General features: G+C 34.7%; 1 protein-coding gene across 1 annotated transcript in view; it reads right to left on the reverse strand.

The window, feature by feature from the left end:
* LOC136971286 (uncharacterized protein C05D11.1-like) overlaps positions 1-7,533 on the reverse strand; it is a 41,212-nt gene extending 33,679 nt beyond the window's left edge. Inside the window, exon 1 of the mRNA XM_067265748.1 lies at positions 7,201-7,533. Within this exon, the coding sequence (XP_067121849.1) occupies positions 7,201-7,351 (151 nt within the window). The 5' untranslated portion in view covers positions 7,352-7,533. The remainder of the gene's footprint in view (positions 1-7,200) is intronic.
* Positions 7,534-22,695: the final 15,162 nt, after the last annotated feature.

A 22,695-nucleotide genomic window follows, 5' to 3' on the forward strand; every position in this document is an offset into this window, starting at 1 on the left:
AGCCACACGATGCCATATCTGATATATGAGATGATCAAGAACTTGGACCATTTTTGAAGTGAAAGAGTTGCACACAGCAATGCATTTGTGAGCTGGAGAATTTCTTGGAGAACCAACCACCTGTCTTATGTTCAGTATTGAGGACAAGCCTGACCAAGTCTTGCAAGCAAATGATTCATAAACCCAATATGGGAAAGTGACAGGATAAGAAGGGTACAAGTCCATGGGCATTATCGTCAGTGCAACAGAATAGTATATGTTGCCAGATTTTCAAATAGGAAAGTTTTGCTGTTCAATGCACCCTTATCAAACCTTGTTTTTCTTTTTACAATAATTCAACAGGTAAAAAAACTTCCTGGAAATATTTTTGTGAAAGCCGTAATCGAGGGTAGGGAATGACTATGATTAACTCTATCACTTAATCGAGTATCCGTTGTAAAACAAATCTTTTGGTTGTCATATAAGAATGGCCAAGTTGAGAGCGGCGGGGCGGAGGGACGTTCTATTGAGTGAGATATATTATATCGAAAGCGATGATTGCTAAATCACCTCTTCCGGTCAGGTCTGACACCAGGTTATCGGTTTTAGGACTCGGATAACCATGCGTGAGTAATCGACTCGCAAAATGATGTGAGCGATCAACGAATTATTCCAAGTCAAATTTCTAATTAAAACAAAGATTATATTTATTGAGACTTAAGCTAGAATAATTACAAGATATACATAGTAAAATAAACAGATGAATTCCAATAAAATACGATAAGAGGCATGGAAATTAACTAATTATGAACGAACTAAAATTAATCTATTAGCGCTATATTTAACCCTACATGCACGGAGAGAGTTTACAACCATCTATCAATTATAATACCTCAAGGGTTTCTTCCTTAGTAAGACTGTATCACGAATTTAGATCAGTCGTATCTTTTATTATGTGGTCAGTTTGGTTATAGATAAATCTTCCGACGATCTACCTAACTATATATGGCTCACTGCCTATCTACACATAAGAATGGCTTCTATCCTTCCATGGACTTGCCTTCTTCTAGTTTTGTGTGGCTGGTTCAGGTTCTGATTATACCTCTGATGAACTGCACTTAGTTACAGTATGGCGTATTCTGGACTTCATAGAACTGTGCGCTTTTGGTGCCAAAGTAGCCCCTTTTTATAGGGACGACCGACTGGTAATCGGCCAAGTCCATAAATGAGGCAATTTCGACTCATCTTTTAACAGGAAATCAACTTCCTTTGTTTTACAAAATGAAAGTATTAACATCCTGTGAGATAAAATTTAATAAAGGTCACAAAATATTATTTCTAATTTTTAAATAAAATTGAAAATTTATTCGATTAATAGCCTCTAAATCAGCAATCTCACATTTTCTACCTAATTACATTTACTAAATATCTAAGGGCACTAAGAAGACCTATTTATTTGTTTAGTATAACGTTGGGATTTTTTTTGCAATTATTTTCTCTATATCCACAAGTTTCCAGAATGTGTTTTTGAATCCTGCCACACGAGGACATATGTCTTGGCAGCCATTAAGATACTGCCGGTTATTAGTGTAGGTGTGCAATTTTTAGTTTTTCATTAGTGACATGCCTTATAAAACCAATTCAGGTAAACATTGTACAGTGGTTGGCTGCCATAATGGTCAGAGTGTTCTTTATAAATGGTTTGAAGCTGTATGAAACGTACATGAAAACATGATGCATCGAAAATGTCCACATATTCAATTGTTCCGGTTACATTCATGTGATGAATATTTACGAAGAGAATGGGTAACCAGCCATGCATTTACATCCAGCTAGATAAAGAACTTTGCCATCATAAGATAAACAAGTCCAGTACAAAATTATTACTTGCAGATAGGGTTTGTGATGGCTGTACAGTGACAAGTATTTTGTGACAATTTATTAATTAATTAAAATTTCACCTACTTTACTACTTGGAAAATAATTATTAAAGTCAAGTCATAATTAAGCATTTCTTAGTAATCATAGACTTTACTTTTAATAAGATTTCAAATGTTGGTGGATTTTCCAAAAATGGCATTCTCTCGTGTCATTATTCCACAATTTTATAGCACTAATTGACGAAAATAAATTAAAAATACAAGTTTGTAGAAGAAACTATGCAAAAATCCAAAAATTTTGCATTAGACTTAATTCTATGATATTCTGTGAATATCTTGGGCTTCTTTACAAATTAAATGGCAATATAAATATTTCCCAATAGATAATAACAGTGGAATATTAGTAAAATTACAGAAGCCGATTTTGCCAATTATTTTCTAGAAACAAAAAAATAGGATTTAGGTTTACTTAATTTTACTTTAAATTTTTACCAATTTTAAAAGATATTTCCCCACAATGCATGTAGCACACTTTTTCTTTACATTAGAAAAAATTTAAACACATGTCTTTATAATTTAAAATATAAAAACACTTATGATTACTAAGTGGGAGTTATAAACGAATTTCTACTTGTAATTTCAAAATCAATTATATTCTCCATTCTGTAGTTCTTGCAGTTTATCTTAATGGTGGCACGACGGCAGCGCTACAGTACAGGAAAATACGTAAACCTTCCCTGGAAACTCATGGATAGTCAGAATTAGATAATTCATTAATCTAATCACTTTGATTCAAAAGGTATAGTTTTGTCTTGAAAGCAATAATTAATGAAATCTACAAGTTAAATAATTTGCTAATTCTTTGAAAAAATTTCAAAAACCAAAAAATACATTTTGGATAACAATATGTCGAATAAATGCTCGTAATGCCGAATCAGAAGTGTATTAGCATTGACTGGAATCCTTATGCGCAACGTAAGGATATATGTACGGAGGTTTTGCACAGTTACACCACAACATTCACCTATTGGGCAGATTTTGTGGGACATAAATCCTGTATATGATCTCTGTGGGCCACCAAGGAAAATTCAATGTCAAATACTTCAGATGTAGCAGAGATCTTTTTGTATATCACGAAACATGGGTCTACGGATTTATATCCTTCTTGAACTAACCTTCTCGTATGATGTGTACAATATATTGGCATTTTCTTCAGTTAATTTAATTTATTTTGTTATAAAAAGTAATCTACTTGAAATGAAATCAATAATAGTTACACAATTCAAAAAAATTTCTCTGATTGCAGCACCAGGGTGAAATCACTACTATCCAGAACCTATAACCAGTGCATAACACGTATATACTATACATATAGTGCAGTTGACAAACGTTTTCAAGCTATCACTTCACTTTTCCTCAGGTCAACTGGTTTCCTGGATAGAGTGTACGTCGTTTAGTGGGGTCAGGTGTCTTTCCGGTGAAGTGCTTCCTCATTGCCATGCGTGGTTGTGTGCTGGATGGGGGGTTTATAGGGGGTTGGCATCCAAAAGGGATTGCCAGTCCTGAGACAGAGTAGTCATCTCCTTCTGGTTGACACATATCCAGCCCTAGCCGCATATGCGTCGGATCCGAAGATAGAGGTGCAGTTTGAAAAAGCTGCTATTATAGTCAACACACCCCACCAAGAGTATCTCAGGTGGCTAGAGGCCACGGCCATCTACAACACCAACGGGCAGCCATGTGTGTCGACCAGGAGGAGACGACTCTGTGTCGGGCCTGTCAATCCCTTTTGGATGCCAACCCCCCATCCAGCACACAACCAAGCATGGCAAGGAGAAAGCACTTCACCGGAAAGACACCTGACCCACTAAACGACGTACACTCCGTCCAGGAAACCAATTGACCTGAGGAAGAGCGAAGCGACAGCTCAAAAACATTTGTCAACAGCACTATATATATAGTATATACGTATTATGCACCGGTTATAGGTTCTGGATAGTAGTAATAATAGTTAGCCAATAAAATTAATTCACTGCAATTTTATGAATTATATATTAAACATAACTTTATAGGACAAGTATATTATTTTGAAATTAAACAGAAGCAAGCTGATATAAAAATAGATTCCAGTATTAAAAATAAAATTAATTCAAATAAGATATATATCAAGATTTTTGATATTATCTTATTATAAATAAGATAATATCAAAAATTTTTTAAATTATTTTTTTAATTAAAAAAGAATAATTAATCATTGTTGATTCTGAAACATAGCCTAATTTAACCTGCCCCATCATTGTTATTGCCATTAATTGAATATAGTGTTACATTCACATAACATATTTTCTCAATGATGAATACATTTGTACTACAAAACAGGAAAATGTTTTTAATATGATGATAGCCACCATTATTTTATTTTAATTATATTAACATTGGTCTAACCCTTTGTTTTTTATTCCTTTCTTTATTTCTTCTTTCACTTGTTTTGCGAGAAATATATGGATGAGAAGGGTGGTCCTTGCCATGCTTGCATGTAAAGGTACAAAGGGAGACATTAAGAAGGAATAGGATCATTTTGTCTTTGGATCCATGACAAGAATGGAAATAAATAAATATTGTAATTGATAAATAATTTCGTCATCAAGAATATTTCTTTTATCATCTATTAAATTTATTTGTAAGCATGACAAAAGTTAATCAGTTTTTGAGTTAATGGCAATATTAAGTAATTGTTTAAAATAAAAAATTAAATACAATAGAATCCTGATTATCCAAGCCTCGATTAACTAAAGTTTTGCAAGTTTTGCATTATCTGAGGCAAACCTTTAAGTTAATATCCTATTTTACTTACACTGTAATTCATAAAAGAAAGTTTAAAACAGTAATACACAATACAAATTAATTTGTTTCTTTGTAGCGATTGTAGCATTGAGTGGAAGCTTTTGAATTCTGTACAAAAGATTAGTAGCTGGACTAAATGCAGTGTTTTTAAGGACAAGGTATAACATGTTATGGAATGTTACAGGGTTGAAAGTTGAAAATTACTGTATAAAATAGCATTATATAACTTATGGAAGATTCCATACATTAATTCATGTATTCCTAACTATCTTTATAACTATTTAACTATAACAAAAACAAATACAATCAACACTGAAATATAAAAGGAATTTAATTCAGACTATCATGTATGTATTGTATGACTGTACTGCACACCTGCTAATGATTCACTACATCATCTTAGTCAAAACTTCCATAAATTCAATACAACATAACTCTCGTATATTTGTAATGTTGAAGCATTTAAAGTAAGTACAATTCTAAGAAATTGGCCTAGACAATCATTATAGGCTATAGTTTAAGATAAACAACATTCAGGGTAACTAACTCATGTGAAAATTACATAAAATGCAAATTTCATTCAATCCTAGACAATAAAATAATATCTGGTAAAAGGATAACAGCAACCCTGATGATATCTAAGAATGAGTTGACTATATAAATATATTATATATTCATAATATTTTAGATGTGAAAAAGCTCTCAGTCAAATGTCTCAAACGCTGACTGATCAAGTGGTTACTTCACAAGAGTTTTTGGAAAAAGCTTACAGAATCTTGCTAAAATTGGTATTCCGGACTAATTTTAGCAATATCTTGTAGGATTTTTGAATCATTTCATAACTATGGATAAAACTTGAATCCATATATATAATCAAGAGACCGAAGAACGATCCAAAGAATGGAGACAGCAGTTTCTTACATCCAAAAAACATTAAAGACAGAAGTCAACAAGCAAATTATTGGAATCTGTCTTCTGGGACTAAAATGGAAGTTTGCTCGTAGACTAGCTGGAAAAGAGCGCAACCATTATGGCAAAGTTCTGTGCTGTACTTCTTGAAAAACGGAAGCAGCAACTGGTCTCCAAACGTCGAGACAAGCTTTTGAAAAGTGTCTTATTTCAAGACAATGCCACGCCTCATAAGATGGACATCATGCACCAGAAATTGGAAGAGCTTCACTTTAAAGTTTTGAAACACTAGACCTAATCATCTAATTTGGTCCCCCTTCAGACTACGCCTTTCCTAACATCAAGAAACATTCAAGGGATATTTACTAGAACCAAGAAGGTCACATTAACTGCAGACAAGTGGTTTGCAGAAAACAAACATTTCTTGGATCGATTAAAGTTAAAAACAGTCATAAGTATGTGGAGCTCAAGGGAAAATGTGCAGAATAAATTTTTTCAATTGCATAGTTTTATTTTCTTTACAAAGAGAAAACCTGTATACCGATAAGTATATTACAGTACCCCTCATATTGTCATGAAATAAGTATTAAAATGAGATACTTTTTGGTTAATGAGATGCCAGCCAATATGTACTGTACAGCAATGAGTAAGATTCAAGCTCTGAATGAGAAGTTTCACACCATCCCCAGAATTGCTAACCCTTTACAATATTTGTCTCCAAAGATCAGTTTTTAACAGTATACTGCCTTTTCTACATGGTTTGCATATAGATGTGCACATCGGTGCTCGCTATCACTCCCACCTCAGCACCCGGTTGGGGATGAGCCCCCACACTTCCCTATAAAATCAAGTACTCTACGAACAGCCAAGCAGGATACTCTAAGCTAGCAGAGTCACGTGGGCTAAATTGTTAAATGCAATAGTCTTTTGTGATCATCTGGCATCCCATTAACTGAAAAGAACCTAAAATGATTAATGTTTAAAGATAATGATATAGACTGATAATGATAACTAAAGATCACTATTTATCTGCCATATATTGAGGCTGATAGTCTGAAAACGAACTAAAACTGCCTGTAGACCTGCAGGTAATGACGACAATAACAGAGCCAGTTATAATAAGCTAAGTTTTCACAGTGTATTTTAACTTTCAGTTTTGGTCCTACTAATTTTGATAACATTAAACAATTGATAATATCTGATTACAGCAACCAGATTCTACTGTATTTACAAATGTGGAACACGGAGAATGGGCAGTATACTCATACACGATAGAAACCGACCTTTAGAGGGGAATATCTCGGGAAGGATCGCACGTATGGATACGGTTCCTTTGACTTTTTGTTCGTACAATTCTAGGACGGGCGGGAAACTCTTCATTAAGAGTTCACAACTTACCAATATGGCCACAGTTTAAACAGAATGTTGATGACATTACGGCTGCCGACATTACCAATCAACGTTTTAAATTTTACCGGAGTTTATACTGGAAAATAATTGAAATCCAGAAAAATGCAAAGAATCTAAAAATAATCTTCTGAATTCTTTCTCATATACTGTATACACAAAATTGTAAAATAGAACTTACCAAAGGTCAGGTAACCGCTGACGATAGGTCCTTCCATTTCGCAAATACATATTTTCAATCCCGTCTTTTTCGATTGATACTTTGTCACGGGAATTTCCCCTTCAAACTTTAATTGGCATAAAGTCTGGTAATCATTAATAACTTCCAACATTTTGCTATAAAATCGATTAGATACTCTACATAAACTTCGCTGTAAGTTACGAGTGCCGAATCTATATAACGATCGGAGAATAATCTTCTAGTGATCAATTGACTGGCGAGATCGGATTAGACACAGATCGTCACCTTTCAAACTATAAACCTCGTGTCTTCCGGTTTTCCGGGAAACAACGATGCCCTCTAGCGGCAAATAAAGACAAAATGAACGTTGCCAACTTCCTACTAAGAAATAATAATAATAATAATAAAACTAAATGCTGTGATGCTGTGTTTTAGACATAACGCTATTTGATTCTTTACATATTTTATTTTTAAAAATTAATCTCTCGGAATAATTAATTTTATACTTTTTGAAGATAATGTTCGCATCGAGCTTTCAGTTTAAAATACGTGTTAAAAGTTTTTTTTTTCTTTTTAATTCTCCGCTCTGTCGGCCTCGGGTATACTATAGATTACTCCCTATGGAATTTCGTGTGTTTGGGTATATATCTTTTTTTTTTCTTTTTTTTAACTCTTTCCGCCCCTTTTTTTTTTTTTTTAACTCTTTCCGCCCTGTGGGCACTAAGAGGGCCTCTTTTAGAAGGCCCATTATGGGTTCGGCCAGGCCCACAATGGGGCGACCGGGTGGTGAGGGACGGGGCCCGACATATCCGAACGGACCACCCCCCGAAAAATTCCTGGGGATTATTCGACCCGTTCGGATTCGATCCCGGGTCCCCCAGAGCGGTAGGCTGCCACCTTCGGCCAGGCCCACAATGGGGCGACCGGGTGGTGAGGGACGGGGCCCGACATATCCGAATGGGCCACCCCCCGAAAAATTCCTGGGGATTATTCGACCCGTTTGGATTCGATCCCGGGTCCCCCAGAGCGGTAGGCTGTCACCTCTCTGGGGGACCCGGGATCGAATCCGAACGGGTCGAATATATCTGAACTCAGGGGACCGAGACGAGTTCAACGATACTCTACTTTTGGACCGGAGACGAAAAATAAAACAGTTATCATACTTTTTTCCGGCGATCGCGCGATGATAGGGAGTCGCGTCGCTCTCCGCTAAGTCGGCCTCGCTATCGCGATCGGGAGTCCCGTCGCTTGCCGTTAAAATTGCCTTTAGTAGACGTTTCCCCCTTTTTTTACTTTGTTCAAGAACTACCGTGAATCGATCACTAGTTTAGCACATGGCGGCGTGTGGTGGCGCCCATACGAGAAGTCAGTCGGGCCGCCATGTTCGCTGCCATAAGTAACATTAACCGAAATGCGATCGCGCGATGATCGAAAGTCGCGTCGCTCTCTCCGCTCTCGTATCGCGTGTTTAACGCTCCGGGAGACAACCGTAGTCCGACGTTACGGTTTGCAGACTTTACCGCAAGATGGCAATACTAGCAACTACGGTGCCGTCTGCATGAGAGCATTAAAAAAGTATGGTAACTTAAAAAGTGTGATAACTTTTTTATTTTTCGTCTCCGGTCCAAAAATAGGGTACCGTTGAACTCGTCTCGATCCCCTGAGTTCAAATATATAATCAAAGTCCTGAAATTCCATAGGGAGTAATCTATAGTACACCCTCGGCCTCTTTTAGCAAGTTCATTATAGATTCGGCTAGGTCCACAATGGGGCGGATGGCGAGAGAGGTCAGGTCGGCCGCGTTTCTTTACGCAGCGAGAGCGGGTACGTTCGTAAAGTCGAACGAGTTAACTATTAAATACGACACAAAAGTCAATGCAAATAATTAATATAACGATTATTCGTTATTTACAGTGAACAGTGCAAGAAGTGTTGTTCAAATTTTGTTAATTACCTGTGTTAAATGTATTGTGTTCGTTAAGTATTAAGTATAGTATATCGTTATTTATATACAGGAATTAAACGATTCGACACAATCAAAAATCAAATAATAGAATCAATAAAAGGAAACACTCGAAATAATTTTTATTAATAATTTATATCAATACAAGTGTTTCAGTTTTTAAATAATAAATTTTAAATTTTAAGAAGAAATGTTAACAAAAACCGAATATTGTTAACAAATGAATGTAAGGCGTTGAATCAACTTCAAGATGGTAAATGAAAACGGAAGATGGCTCGATCTTGCAACGATGTAAAGAGTTTTAAACCGGTTCAGAGGAAGAAAATGCTTCATCTTGTTAAATTTTGTGTTTATATTTTTAATTTTAAAACATCCGAACTTTGCATTTTGTTCCTTCGATTCTTTTCTGGTGAAAACTTCGCTGTCACCAAATCTCTGTTACGTAAATAATAATCAACGCCATTTTATGCAAAACCGCATCTTCCAATCAGCAACGACGCTTACTTTTTTGATTTTGTACAAGAAAAGAGCAAACTCGAAAGTCTGCGAAAGTAATATAAAAAGAGACTCGCACAGTTTGTCTCTTCCTGAAAAAATACAAAAACATTTCGTAAATCAAAAATATTAAAAATATTTCATAGAATTATATAAACATTTTATAATTATTTAAATATTAGTGTACTTTCTCTTAGCGAAAAAACATAAATAAATGAAAAACCTAGTTATTTATTGAAATTCCGTTGTTATATATTATTTAAAATAGATGAAACGATGCCATAAGCATTACACAAATGAATTTCATGAGTTGTAGTAAATAAATATAAAAATTGTACTTAATTCCTAAACAATTTTAGTCGTTCTTAAATAAAAATAATTTTAAAAATCATAATTAAAATCATCAACGCCAATATGTGATATGTTCACTTTAAACTCTCAATTCTTACATAATATAATAATGTTACATTTGTAATTTTTAATAAAACGCATTGTTTTCAGTGTGAATAAATACAATAGGCCTATTATTTTTTAAATTTGAAAAAAATGAATTAAAAATGAAAATCATAAAATTAATGTGTGATCGTGAGCGAGAGTTTAGAATGAAATGAAGATCTGTTCATTAAACTAGACAAAATGGAAGATATTTTCTAACCTCTTTCTTAGATTTTGCAGGTAATTCCTCATCTGGTAAACTTGAATAATCGACATCCACAACTGAAAATCAGACGATATTGTAAATTAAGCATACTTCTATTTTTCTCTTAACAAAAATTTATGGTTAATGTTACCTATGGTTCCAAAATGGCAGCTCGTCTCTGATTTCAGCAAATAGAAGAAAGGAAACACGTTCTAACCTAACCTAACCTATTCTAATAATTTGGTTAGTAATAATTATGGTAATTTATTAGAATAAGTTAGGTTAGGTTAGAACGTGTTTCCTTTCTTCTATTTGCTGGAATCAGAGACGAGCCGCCATTTTGGAACCATAGGTAACATTAACCAAAATGATTAATTATAAATTCAATAACAAACAACAATAAACTATAGCAGAACGGATACGCTTCTCAGACATCCAGTTACGTTACCCGTCACAATATCCAAATTATCTTAAAATACGTTAAAAAGACTAAAGATATGCAATTAATTGTATGTTTAATTATTTATTAAAATGACTTCGTAATTACTTAAATGCCTTTGGAACTACGAATATTATCTAATCATTACGTAAACATTTTTATGCAAATGAATTTAAAACTTTTATAACCGTTTAATTATGAAAAAAGTCTGAAAGGCGTTGAATTATAAAAATAGTCCCATACATAACCTTAACTATTTATCGATATTGTCTTACCTTTCTCAACCTCAATTGCTCCTCCAGCATAATTCTTATCAAGTTGTAAATCTTTTACAGTGTCAAAATTAGATTGTAATGTTTCTTTGTCTACTTTATTTCGATTTCCTTCTTCCTCAAATCCGTTACTAAAGGTATTCGAACGATGAAAGTCCTCAAAAACTTTTGGCGTTTCATCGGTTGATAAATTTGAGGTGCGTGATTTAACATCTCGAGAAGTCAATGGTTGACTTTTTTCTACTAATTCAGATATGTCTGCAACACAATTCTCTTTTTCGGCAATTATTGATTCGTTGTTTTCAATGTGATATTGGTTCAATAAATCAGTTCCGCCGATGTTGACATCACACTTTTCATAATCGACGATGGTATCGGAATGAATGCTACCATCACTTTCTGATCCATCTTCTCTGGATTCAGGTTCCTTTTCTTCATAAATTACTTCCGAAACCAACGAATAGCGCTCGAGTTGGCTAAAATCTCTAAGCAAAGGCCTTATTTTATACTCTTCATAAACATCCGATGTGATTTCTTCTGAAGATAGAGGAACATTTAGATTTTTCTGTTCGGCAGACGAAATCAAAGACTCGCTCTTTTCTGCTAAACGAGACAAGTCTGCAACCGATTTTTCTTCTTCGGTATTTACTGATGCATTGTTTTCAGTACTACAGTTGTCCGAAACATCAGTTGTGCGGATGTTAACATCACATTCTGATCCACCACTTTCCGATCCATCCTCTCCGGATTCGGGTTCCTCTTCTTCATAAATTACTTCCGAAACCAACGAATAGCGCTCGAGTTGGCTAAAATCTCTAAGCAAAGGCCGTATTTTATGCTCTTCGTAAACACTCGACGTGGTCTCTGCTGGAGATAGTTCTATCTCTTGATCGGATTTCTGAAAATTAAAATTTAAAAATATTTATTAAGTATTAAACTTAATAAATTTGTTCTCACCTAAAATGAGATGAATTATTGCTAAATATAATCTATAACCGAAATATTGCACTAATTTTAAAAACTAAACAATATGAAATGAATTTATGTGAATTGTAACTTATATTTATTAATGCCTTTTAATATAAGAAAGTCGTATTTATCGATAATCATCTTTCAAACGACAAAAAAATGAAGAAACTTGTCTGAAATTATTTTACTAAGTTTATACTTACATCAGAAGATTCTTCTGTATCATCGGATTCATCAAAAATATCGGAAAATGCACTGTTTTTATCAATACATTCCCTGACTTCTGGTTCATTGTCATCCGGAACGTCTTTTTCTGAATTAAGAACCGGATAAATATTTTGTTTTAAATTACTCTCCGAAATCCCACTCGCATCAGCCGATTCAGAAACTAAAGTATAAAAAAACAGAAAAAAATCAAAAATTCACTTCAGGACAACACGTTATTACAATAGAAACTGACGTACAGAGAAAAAAACTATCAAATTATTAGTGAAAAAGAAATTTTTCAGATTTATTTGAGCATATTCATTTATTTATATGGAGTTTTTTTTTCCTATTTATAACTTTATATCAAAGTTTAAAAATTCATATATATTGTTATAAACGTTATCGACATTAATTAATTTTTCTTTTAACAATTCCTCGAAAGTGAATTATGATTGTAAAAGCACGAAAGTTATCGATATATTACTAATGTACTGTATATAAATTGTTGTATGAAGTGTGAAGTATTAAGTCAAACATTTAAATGAAACTATAACATTAATAATCCATTGTCTTTTCAGTTCGTTAATTATATATTGTAGTTAACAAGCTCGAAAGTTTGGCTGCAAAGTCAACGATAGATTTGAATACCCAAAAACGGGAAGATTTATCGCCGTTTTATTTTCTTAATCCATTTTTAATTATTTGTATAGATTATTCTACGCTTTGTAATTAAAATTTAATTATACAGATTATGGCTACCGCTGTTATAACCTACACTCCGAGGCATGGGCTTCGGAGATAAACTATTTACATTCCTCCTGTCATTGGTCTTTTCGGCAGTTTCGTGTAACTGTACTTATGTTAACATTAATATAATTGAGATTTTTATTCCAATATTAATAAAATTTACCATTAGGAGGCAGATGATTCGGATCTAATAAAAAGTTGCCCGTTTGTAATAAAAGATTCGAGTCTTGTCCTTCTGTTGAAATATTCTGGGCAGAAGACTCATTATCGGGAATCTGCGCTTTTTGCCGATATTCAATTACTTCAATTGGCGGCTCAAACTCGGATAATTCTTGCTGCGGCCCTTGCTGCAGCTGTTGCACTGGCTGCTGATAATACATTCCTGGTTGCGGTACAGGAACAACCATTTCTGCGGGTTGCCAATAGCCACTCATATTAGGTGGAGGTCCATAATTGATTATATTATAATTTGGTCCGTAACCAGTCATATACGGCGAGGGACCATACCCAATCATATGAGGAGGGAGTCCATATGCAATCATTCCAGGGGATTGAAGGTCCTGTCTCATTGGTCCTTCTCGATACATTTGAAATGCATTCTGAAATATGAAGCATGGAATTGATAAATAATAAAAAATACGTTATCCTATTAGTAATGCCTATAATTAGAATATTGTAGATAGGTAAATTAACGTGTATATTATAATTTGAAAAATCGCCATCGGTTCTCAAATGTTTGTATTATTAATGGTAATAATATAATAGGTCGATATGAATTCGAGTCTACCTACTCCAACATAAAAATAATTTGTGTAAAGTAACTCAGAAAATTTTAATGTATTATAATTGAGTGTAAATATAAATTATGATAATTTGTCACTGATAGCATCAATAAGAAGCTTTACATTACATAAATAAAGAAGACAGATGTATAATTTGTCAGTTGCTGACGGTCTACAACCGTCGGTTGTTTTTACGATCGAATTGTACTATTGTAACTGGTTTTCATTTTTGCTGTTTTATTTAATTAATCTGTGGACTAATTGTATACACAATGCACTATATTATTGGTAATATTTTTCAGTCTGTAAACTGCGTGGTTTTTTACATATTTTATTACCATTTGTCTAATCTTCAATGGACCAATGCGAGATCTGAGTACTTGAAACGCATACCCAATATCAATTAACTTCAGACTACATTTGAATATTTTGGTTCGGTACTTTAGTGACCGCATTCTTTATCGTGATGCGATAAACCCTTTTAGTTACAGCCGTAACTAATAGTCTAACCGTTTAATGTACAGACATTTTTCAGTATATGTGTGATGTTTTCAGTATATGTGGATGTTAGTGTTTGTACGAGAGGAGTGACTTGAAGCTTAATTAATCCTCTGCCTTTTGTCGAAACTTTTTGAAATTTTGCACGGTGATTTGGGTACGAGCGACATTGATACTATTAAATTTCGGTGATTAAAGGTCGAAAAGATGAGGAGAAAGAGAGAGAAAATTTGTTATATCTCGAGTGTTATTGCATTTAATGATGGTTTATATACATTATTAGCATTTACAAATTTTTGTAAAACCTATTTCTTCCCTGAAAATTAAGCTTTTTGCAATTTTATAATCACTGATAATATGAAAAATTTTAAAAAAACTTTCATAACAGACGAGGCCACAGAAAATTTTAACATTTTTGTCGGAATTGATGTGCAGCTCATTGCTGGATTTTAATGCATTGATATTGCTATTATTTCTAATTAGCAAGTCTTTTCCAGAAGATCCGATAGTTGGTGTATAATAAAGAATTAATTACTTAATTAATATTTGTTATTATTGACGTGTAACTTATCGATCCATTAATTATTCTTCCTTAGTCATTTGCTCACAGTCACTTGTTTGAGTTTTGAAGTTGGCGTGAGAAATTTTTTTTATTTTTTTTTAGTTTGTAGTAACTTCAGAATTTTAGTTGCAATCAACAGTAATAATCATGCTTTAATTCTGAAACGGGAGCAAAACAGCTCTACTCACCTCCACTTCTTGGACATTAATATAAGATTTAAACAAGGAAATATACACACGAGTGTATACTTAAAACCCACTCTTGGTCTAACGACCCGCATAAATATAAGTTGTCGGCGTTTAAGGCACTAATCAAAAGGGAATTTTTATATTGTACCAACATTTAGGATCGTCTCAAAGAGATTAATACAATTGCGACGAATTTAGGTTAGAAAACCGCTACAATTGAAGGCCTGGTCAGATGTTACATAGAAAATAAAGATAAAAAACATACTAACTTTGATAGAATTAATAATAAATTCACATACAACAAGCGATTGAGTGGTGTTGCGAATGAACTAGCATCTTAGAAAAGCTCGAAAATGATGTATAAAAGAGCACCCAATATTTACAGTTTACTACGAAACGAAAAAGACGGACTAAAACAGAAAGAGAAATCTGGAGTATACGAAATACCGTTTAAAAACCAACAGTTAGGAATGACAAAAGATTGTGTGAGTGTGACTCGAAGAAACCTTGCGGTACGTCTGAGCGAACGTAAGTACAACGTTGTAAAAGGCCACAACATCTTAGCAATTATGGCACAAACAGAAGGAGCAGTTATAAAATGGGAGGAAGTCATTAAAACAGCGCACTCTCATTCGTTGCGTTGGAAAAAGTATAAATTTACAAAAGCGAAATAAAAAGAACGATTCCTAAACGCTAGGGATGCTAATGCACTTCCAACGGCGCGGAAATTAATAATTTAGCGTAAAACAATTTTATTGGCATCTATAAAATGTTTATGAATAACTTATAAGATATTCTAACTTACTGTGATCATTCATTTTCTCAAAACTACGCTTTCGAAAAGAAAATCTTCCAACAATTTCACTTTGACAACTGCCAAAATTATATTCTTAGCATTTATTGTTAACGCAACAATTCGCTTGTGCCAGTAAATATAGGTGGCGTACGAGTCGACCAAAATGGCTGCCACGAAGGGTACAGCGTGCTTGACAACGTACGAGAGTTACTTGTGTGTTGTCTTTTTAATAACTTTTCTCTCTATAGTCAAAACGTTTTATCCGCATTTGTATCCGACATTAATCCTAGTTGATTTCGTAGTTGTTTAAGTCACGATGATTGCACTTTGTGACATTTTAGAATATGTGGCTGATCGAAAAAGATGTCTTACAGAAGGAGAGGAAATACCAAAACTGATAACTTCACATCTATCCAGCTCTTTCTCAGCAAACAATTTACTTCAGTTTCACCACAGCTAATTTTGCTGAGCTTAAAATTCTTTTATACACATGTTTTCACCCTATCTAATATAGGCCATCGTCAGGTTTAATATTATAAATGTTCCAAAATGGAACGTACCATTTTCGAATGTTTTACATATTTAAAATTAAAAAAATAATAATTGAACTTTAAAATAAATTGAAAGAAGTGTGTATATTAAATAAATAAATAAACAAATAAAACATAGAAAACAAAGCTAAGTAGAAGGAAATGATATAAGGGTTTTTTAAGTGCCATTATTTTTTCTATTATATATTTCCACGCTGTTGGAAGCGCATTAGCATCCATAGCATTTAGGCAACGGTTTTTCATTTTACTTTTATAAATTTCCACCTTTTCCACCTCCAATTATTATTATTATTATTTTTTTTTATTTTTAAATATGTAAAATATTCGAAAATGGTACGTTCTATTTTGGAACGTTTATAATATTAAATCTGACGATGGCCTATATTAGATAGGGTAAACACTTTCTATTCTAACAAACTACTTTATACCCATAGCAGCCGCCATTATGTAGTTCGCGCTAATACCGCTAGGTGTCAGATCTATCGTTGGCACAAGCGAATAGAGGTTTCCAACAAATGAGCATGCGCAATTGTCCGGCACCATCTTTGTGGTCTGTTTACGATTATTTGGGTTTACGCGCGCTTTAGCTGATGTTCTTGTGTTGTTTATTCGTCACGAATATCACTATGGTGAAATGTTGGGTATAACGGTCAATCAAGAACAAAAGAAGGTCATTTTTAAAAATCCTCGGCATTATTTGTCGTCAAGGACCTCAAACTGAGGAGATTTCACGACGAAGACAATCTGCATGGCTCTCGAGAATTAACCGGAAAAATTTCAATTCATTAAAGATATAGTTGTAGTTTGCCTTTATTTGTAGGACAAGTTTTGGTTAAACGTTTTTGGTAAAAAGTAGAATCAGAATTGGCGTGAATCACTTAGCAGATGAAGGTGTTTGCGGGGTGAAATTCTGATTCCACAGCTTTTTAATTTGTATGCTAATAGCTTGATAGTGCGACTTGCTAAATCCGACCCACCTGAGATTTATCTTTCTGATTAAGTTGAGATACATAATGTACGATGACGACACTGCAATTCTTGCCGATACTCCACAAATGTTGCAACAGGAAATTAAAATTTGCGATTACGGATTAACTACAAATTTTTAAAAACCCAAAGTAATGGTATTCAGGGAGGGAGGTCCATCCAGAAAGTGATGGTTTTTTAATAATCTACAACACCTTATCTCACTGACAATTATTTATTAACTTTGCTTTTCCTCTTTCTCCTTTGCAGACACCAATGACCTCCTCCGACAGGGACGCAACGTTGATGGTACTCTTAAGCTGTCCTATTTGTTATAATTTAGTCCGACCGCCTGTATATCAGTGCAGCAACGGTCATATTGTCTGTTCCCAATGCCGACCGCGGATTTCCACATGCCACACCTGCCGTGAGCCGCTCGGCCATATCCGAAGTCTCATCGTAGAACAGATCGCATCAACCTTAAAACTCCCCTGTGCCAATCAACGTTATGGATGTTCAGAACTACTACAGGAGAACGAGCGAAAGGCTCATCAGCGTCGCTGCCCTTTCAACCGTTGCCATGTCCTTTTGTCGATCTCGGTTGCTCCCGGGAGGGGATCTGCCTAATCTACAAACTCATCTATTCCAAGCCCACCCACAAGTCCCAACTCTACAACGATCCTCTTTACTTTTTTTCGGAATCAGCACCGAATTAACTATTTCCGGCACTTGGGCAGTAATCCTAAACTGTTACAACCAAAAATTCCTCATACAGGTGTCAAAGCAACACCCGGATAGACTTTCCTTTTTAATAAAACTGCATTTATTAACAAATCCTCCGTCGTCTACCATCTTTACCCACTTTATCGCCTTTAAAAAGGGCTCCCACACTCTTAACCTTCAAACAGGGTGAACAAAATCGCGCGCCCTTCACACACACACAGAGAAATCTCTAAATTTTCTTGTATTTCTCGATGTTTCAAGGTCCCAAGTCCAGAAAATAAAATCCTTCAGGTTCATTTTTTGACCGATCGCCATAGTTTCTCTCTGTTTCATATAACAACCGGGAAAGTAATTACTAGAGTAAAATAAATTTTCTAAACTAGAGAAAGGTATCAATTTTAATAATTATCACAAAAATAAAACACGATCCATATATTCTATGGAATAGTTCACCCACTCCTTCTATGATGTAAGTGAAGTGGAGAACGTCACTTAATAACAGATGAGTTTTATATAACCCTTATACATTTTATATAAAACTACAGTATAGGTTTAAATAACCTAAGCTAAAGGTAACGTTTAAAAATAAAACTTATAAATTAATATATAAATTATTTTTTATATTCATAAACACCGGTTGATTACAGGCCGATATTACTAACATAAAAGCCGTCGTTGGCGTGTGTGTTAATGACGTAACTCCTGCCATTTTTGTCCAATCCAGAAGAAATTTTGATGATATTCGTTTTGTGTTCCGACAAAAAGTATAGGCTACTTATTTTGCAGGAATTTTAACTACATAATAAACGTTTCCTCGATTCGGGATCGGTGATCGCACTTACGTTGCAGTGACGTCAGTGACCACGTGACGTTCATATTTTACCACGGAATTTTCCTTTATTGCACTTTTAAATATTTTTGTTAATGGCGTATTTTAAAGGTACTTTATTAAATTTAAAATTTAAACTTTAAAATAACAGCCACATCTCGTGACTTCTATTAGAAATGTTTTTAAATGTGTTTCAGTGGTGATAACATGACGTTTTATCCAGTAGGAAGTAACGATCTAACGGACTCGTTAGCTTCAATTTCTACTTTCTCATAAAAAGCATCAGTCGTGCTTGACTGAATAATTTCTAGTATTTACAAAATTTAATTATATGTTTATGTAATAAATTCATTTTAAGTAAACAATATGACATTTAATATCAATCAATCTTTTTATTTTTAATGTACAGAGTTATTATTATGTTTACAATTATTTGTAAATATATGAAAAAAAAAGAAAGGAGGATATAATAATAGTATGCGAACAATATTTTGTAAATTATAGGTAAAACAACAATATTTGTAAATTATAATAAATAATTTACAAAGCAAACAAAAGAAAATAAAGAATGAACATCAAGTTGCAGAACAAATCCGTTCATGAATAGCGAAACTTTGTTCAAAGGTTATAATGTCTATAGGCACATGTCCATGTCACGTGAAGTTAAGTATTGCATATAGTGAAGAGTCCATGAAGGATTATTTAGTGTAGAACACTGTAGAATCTTCAGAGAGAAGTCACTGAAGCAATTCCAGCATCATCACTCCGCCCAGACACTGCCCCCAAATACTGTAGGCATCACGCAGAGCAGATTCTACCAGAGGAAAACATGCTGATAAAGGCCAGTGGACAGCATGGGCTCCACCAGAAAAGAATACACTATAACATGTCTGCGCCCACAAGCCATCAAGGCACACCACCATATGACACAAAATAAAAAAAGGTTAAACACAAATACCTCACGAATTACATTTGGAAGTAAGCTGAAACACTATAGTGAAGAGGCAAGTTTTGAAGAGTCCTAAAGAGGCCCGTTGAGGCTGATATGAAGCACGTCGAAACGCAGAGATACACCTGCACTAGACATAAAACACAACACTATAAGGTGTCTAACTTCGATGAGGTAAACACAGCACAGCACATACAAAGCACTTGAGAACACTTTAATCACACTGACGCACAATAGAAATGAAGCACGATGGGACACAGCAGAGGGAAACATCACACAGATGCGAAACATGGAAGCATTTTGAAGGACACACTGATGAAACACTTAAGAGCACTTTAAGAAACATTAAGCGATAAGCACAAAGCACACACTGATAAAGCACTTGTGAACACTTAAGACACATTTTGAAGCATATACTGATGAAACATAAGAGCACATTGAGGACACATTTTTTTTCACCCTTCACCGCTTTAAGAGCACAAAAAGGCCAACGAGGACACATTAAGCGATGAAAACAAAGCACACACTGATTAAACACTTGTGAACACTTGAAGGCACATTTTAAAGCATATACTGATGAAACACTAAGAGCACTTTGAGGCACATTAAGCGATGACAAAAAAGCACACATTGATAAAGCACTTGTTAACACTTGAAACACAATTTAAAGCTTACACTGATGAAACACTAGAAGCACTTTGAGACACATTGAGCGATGAGGACAAAGCACACACTGATGGAAAACTTGTAAACACTTGAGGCACATTTTGAAGCATATACTGATGAAACACTAAAAGCACTTTGAAGCTCATTTCGAAGCATATACTGATGAAACACTAGAGACACTATGAAACACATTAAGCGATGAGGACAAAGCACACACTGATTAAGCACTTGTGAACACTTGAGGCACATTTTGAAGCATACACTGATGAAACACTAAGAGCACTTTGAAGCACATTAAGCGATGAGGACAAAGCACACACTGATGAAAAACTTGTGAACACTTGATACACATTTTGAAGCATACACTGATGAAACACTAAGAGCGCTTTGAAGTACATTTAGCGATGAGGACAAAACACACACTGATGGAAAGCTTGTGAACACTTGATAGCACATTTTGAAGCATATACTGATGAAACACTAAGAGCACTTTGAGACACATTAAGCGATGAGGACAAAGCACACACTGATTAAGCACTTGTGAACACTTGAGGCACATTTTGAAGCATACACTGATGAAACACTAAGAACACTTTGAGGCACATTTTGAAGCATATACAAATGAAACAATAAAAGCACTTTGAGGCACATTAAGCGATGAAACAAAGCACACACTGATGAAGCACTTGTGAACACTTGAGGCACATTTTGTAGCTTACACTTATGAAACACTAAAGCACTTTGAAACACATTTTGAAGCATATACTGATGAAACATAAAGCACTTGAGGCACATTTAGCGATGAGAACAAAGCACACACTGATAAACACTTGTAAACACTTGAGGCACATTTTGAAGCTTACACTGATAAAACACTAAAAGCACTTTGAGAGCACATTAAGCAATGAGGACAAAGCACACACTGATGAAAACTTGTGAACACTTGATACACATTTTGAAGCTTACACTGATGAAACACTAAGAGCACTTTGAGGCACATTAAGCGATGAGGACAAAGCACACACTGATGAAGCACTTGTAAACACTTGAGGCACATTTTGTAGCTTACACTGATGAAACACTAGAGCACTATTGAACACATTAAGCGATGAGGACAAAGCACACACTGATGAAAAACTTGTGAACACTGATGCACATTTTGAAGCATACACTGTTGAAACACTAAAAGCACTTTGAGCACATTTTGAAGCATATACTGATGAAACACTAGAGCACTATGAGACACATTAAGCGATGAGGACAAAGCACACACTGATTAAGCACTTGTAAACACTTGATACACATTTTGAAGCATACACTGATGACACACTAAGAGCACTCTGAGGCACATTTTGAAGCATATACTGATAAAACATAAGAGCACTTCGAGACACATTTAGCGATGAGAACAAAGCACACACTGATAAAGCACTTTTGAACACTTGAGGCACATTTTGTAGCTTACACTGATGAAACACTAGAGCACTATAAACACATTAAGCGATGACGACAAAGCACACACTGATGTAACACTTGTGAACACTCTGATGCACATTTTGAAGCTTATACAGATGAAACATAAGAGCACTTTGAGGCACATTAAGCGATAAAGACAATGCACACACTGATGAAGAACTTGTAAACACTTGAGGCACATTTTGTAGCTTACACTTATGAAACACTAAGAGCACTTTGAAGCACATTAAGCGATGAGGACAAAGCACACACTGATGAAGCACTTGTGAACACTTGATGCACATTTTGAAGCATACACTGATGAAACACTAAAAGCACTTTGAGGCAAATTTTGAAGCATATACTGATGAAACGTGAGAGCACTTCGAGGCACATTTAGCGATAAGAACAAAGCACACACTAATAAAGAACTTTTGAACACTTGAGGCACATTTTGTAAGCTTACACTGATTAAACACTAGAGCACTATAAAACACATTAGGCGATGAGGAAAAAGCACACACTGATGTAACATTTGAGAACACTTGAAGGCACATTTTGAAGCATATACAGATGAAACACTAAAAGCACTTTGATGCACATTAAGCGATGAGGACAAAGCACACACTGATGAAAAACTTGTGAACACTTGATGCACATTTTGAAGCATACACTGATGAAACACTAAAAGCACATTGAAGCACATTTTGAAGCATATACTGATGAAACACTAGAGCACTATGAAACACATTAAGCGATGAGGACAAAGCACACACTGATTAAGCACTTGTGAACACT

Source organism: Centruroides vittatus, unplaced genomic scaffold (assembly GCF_030686945.1).
Source record: "Centruroides vittatus isolate TY-2023 unplaced genomic scaffold, ASM3068694v2 contig_2433, whole genome shotgun sequence".
Taxonomy (NCBI): domain Eukaryota; kingdom Metazoa; phylum Arthropoda; class Arachnida; order Scorpiones; family Buthidae; genus Centruroides; species Centruroides vittatus.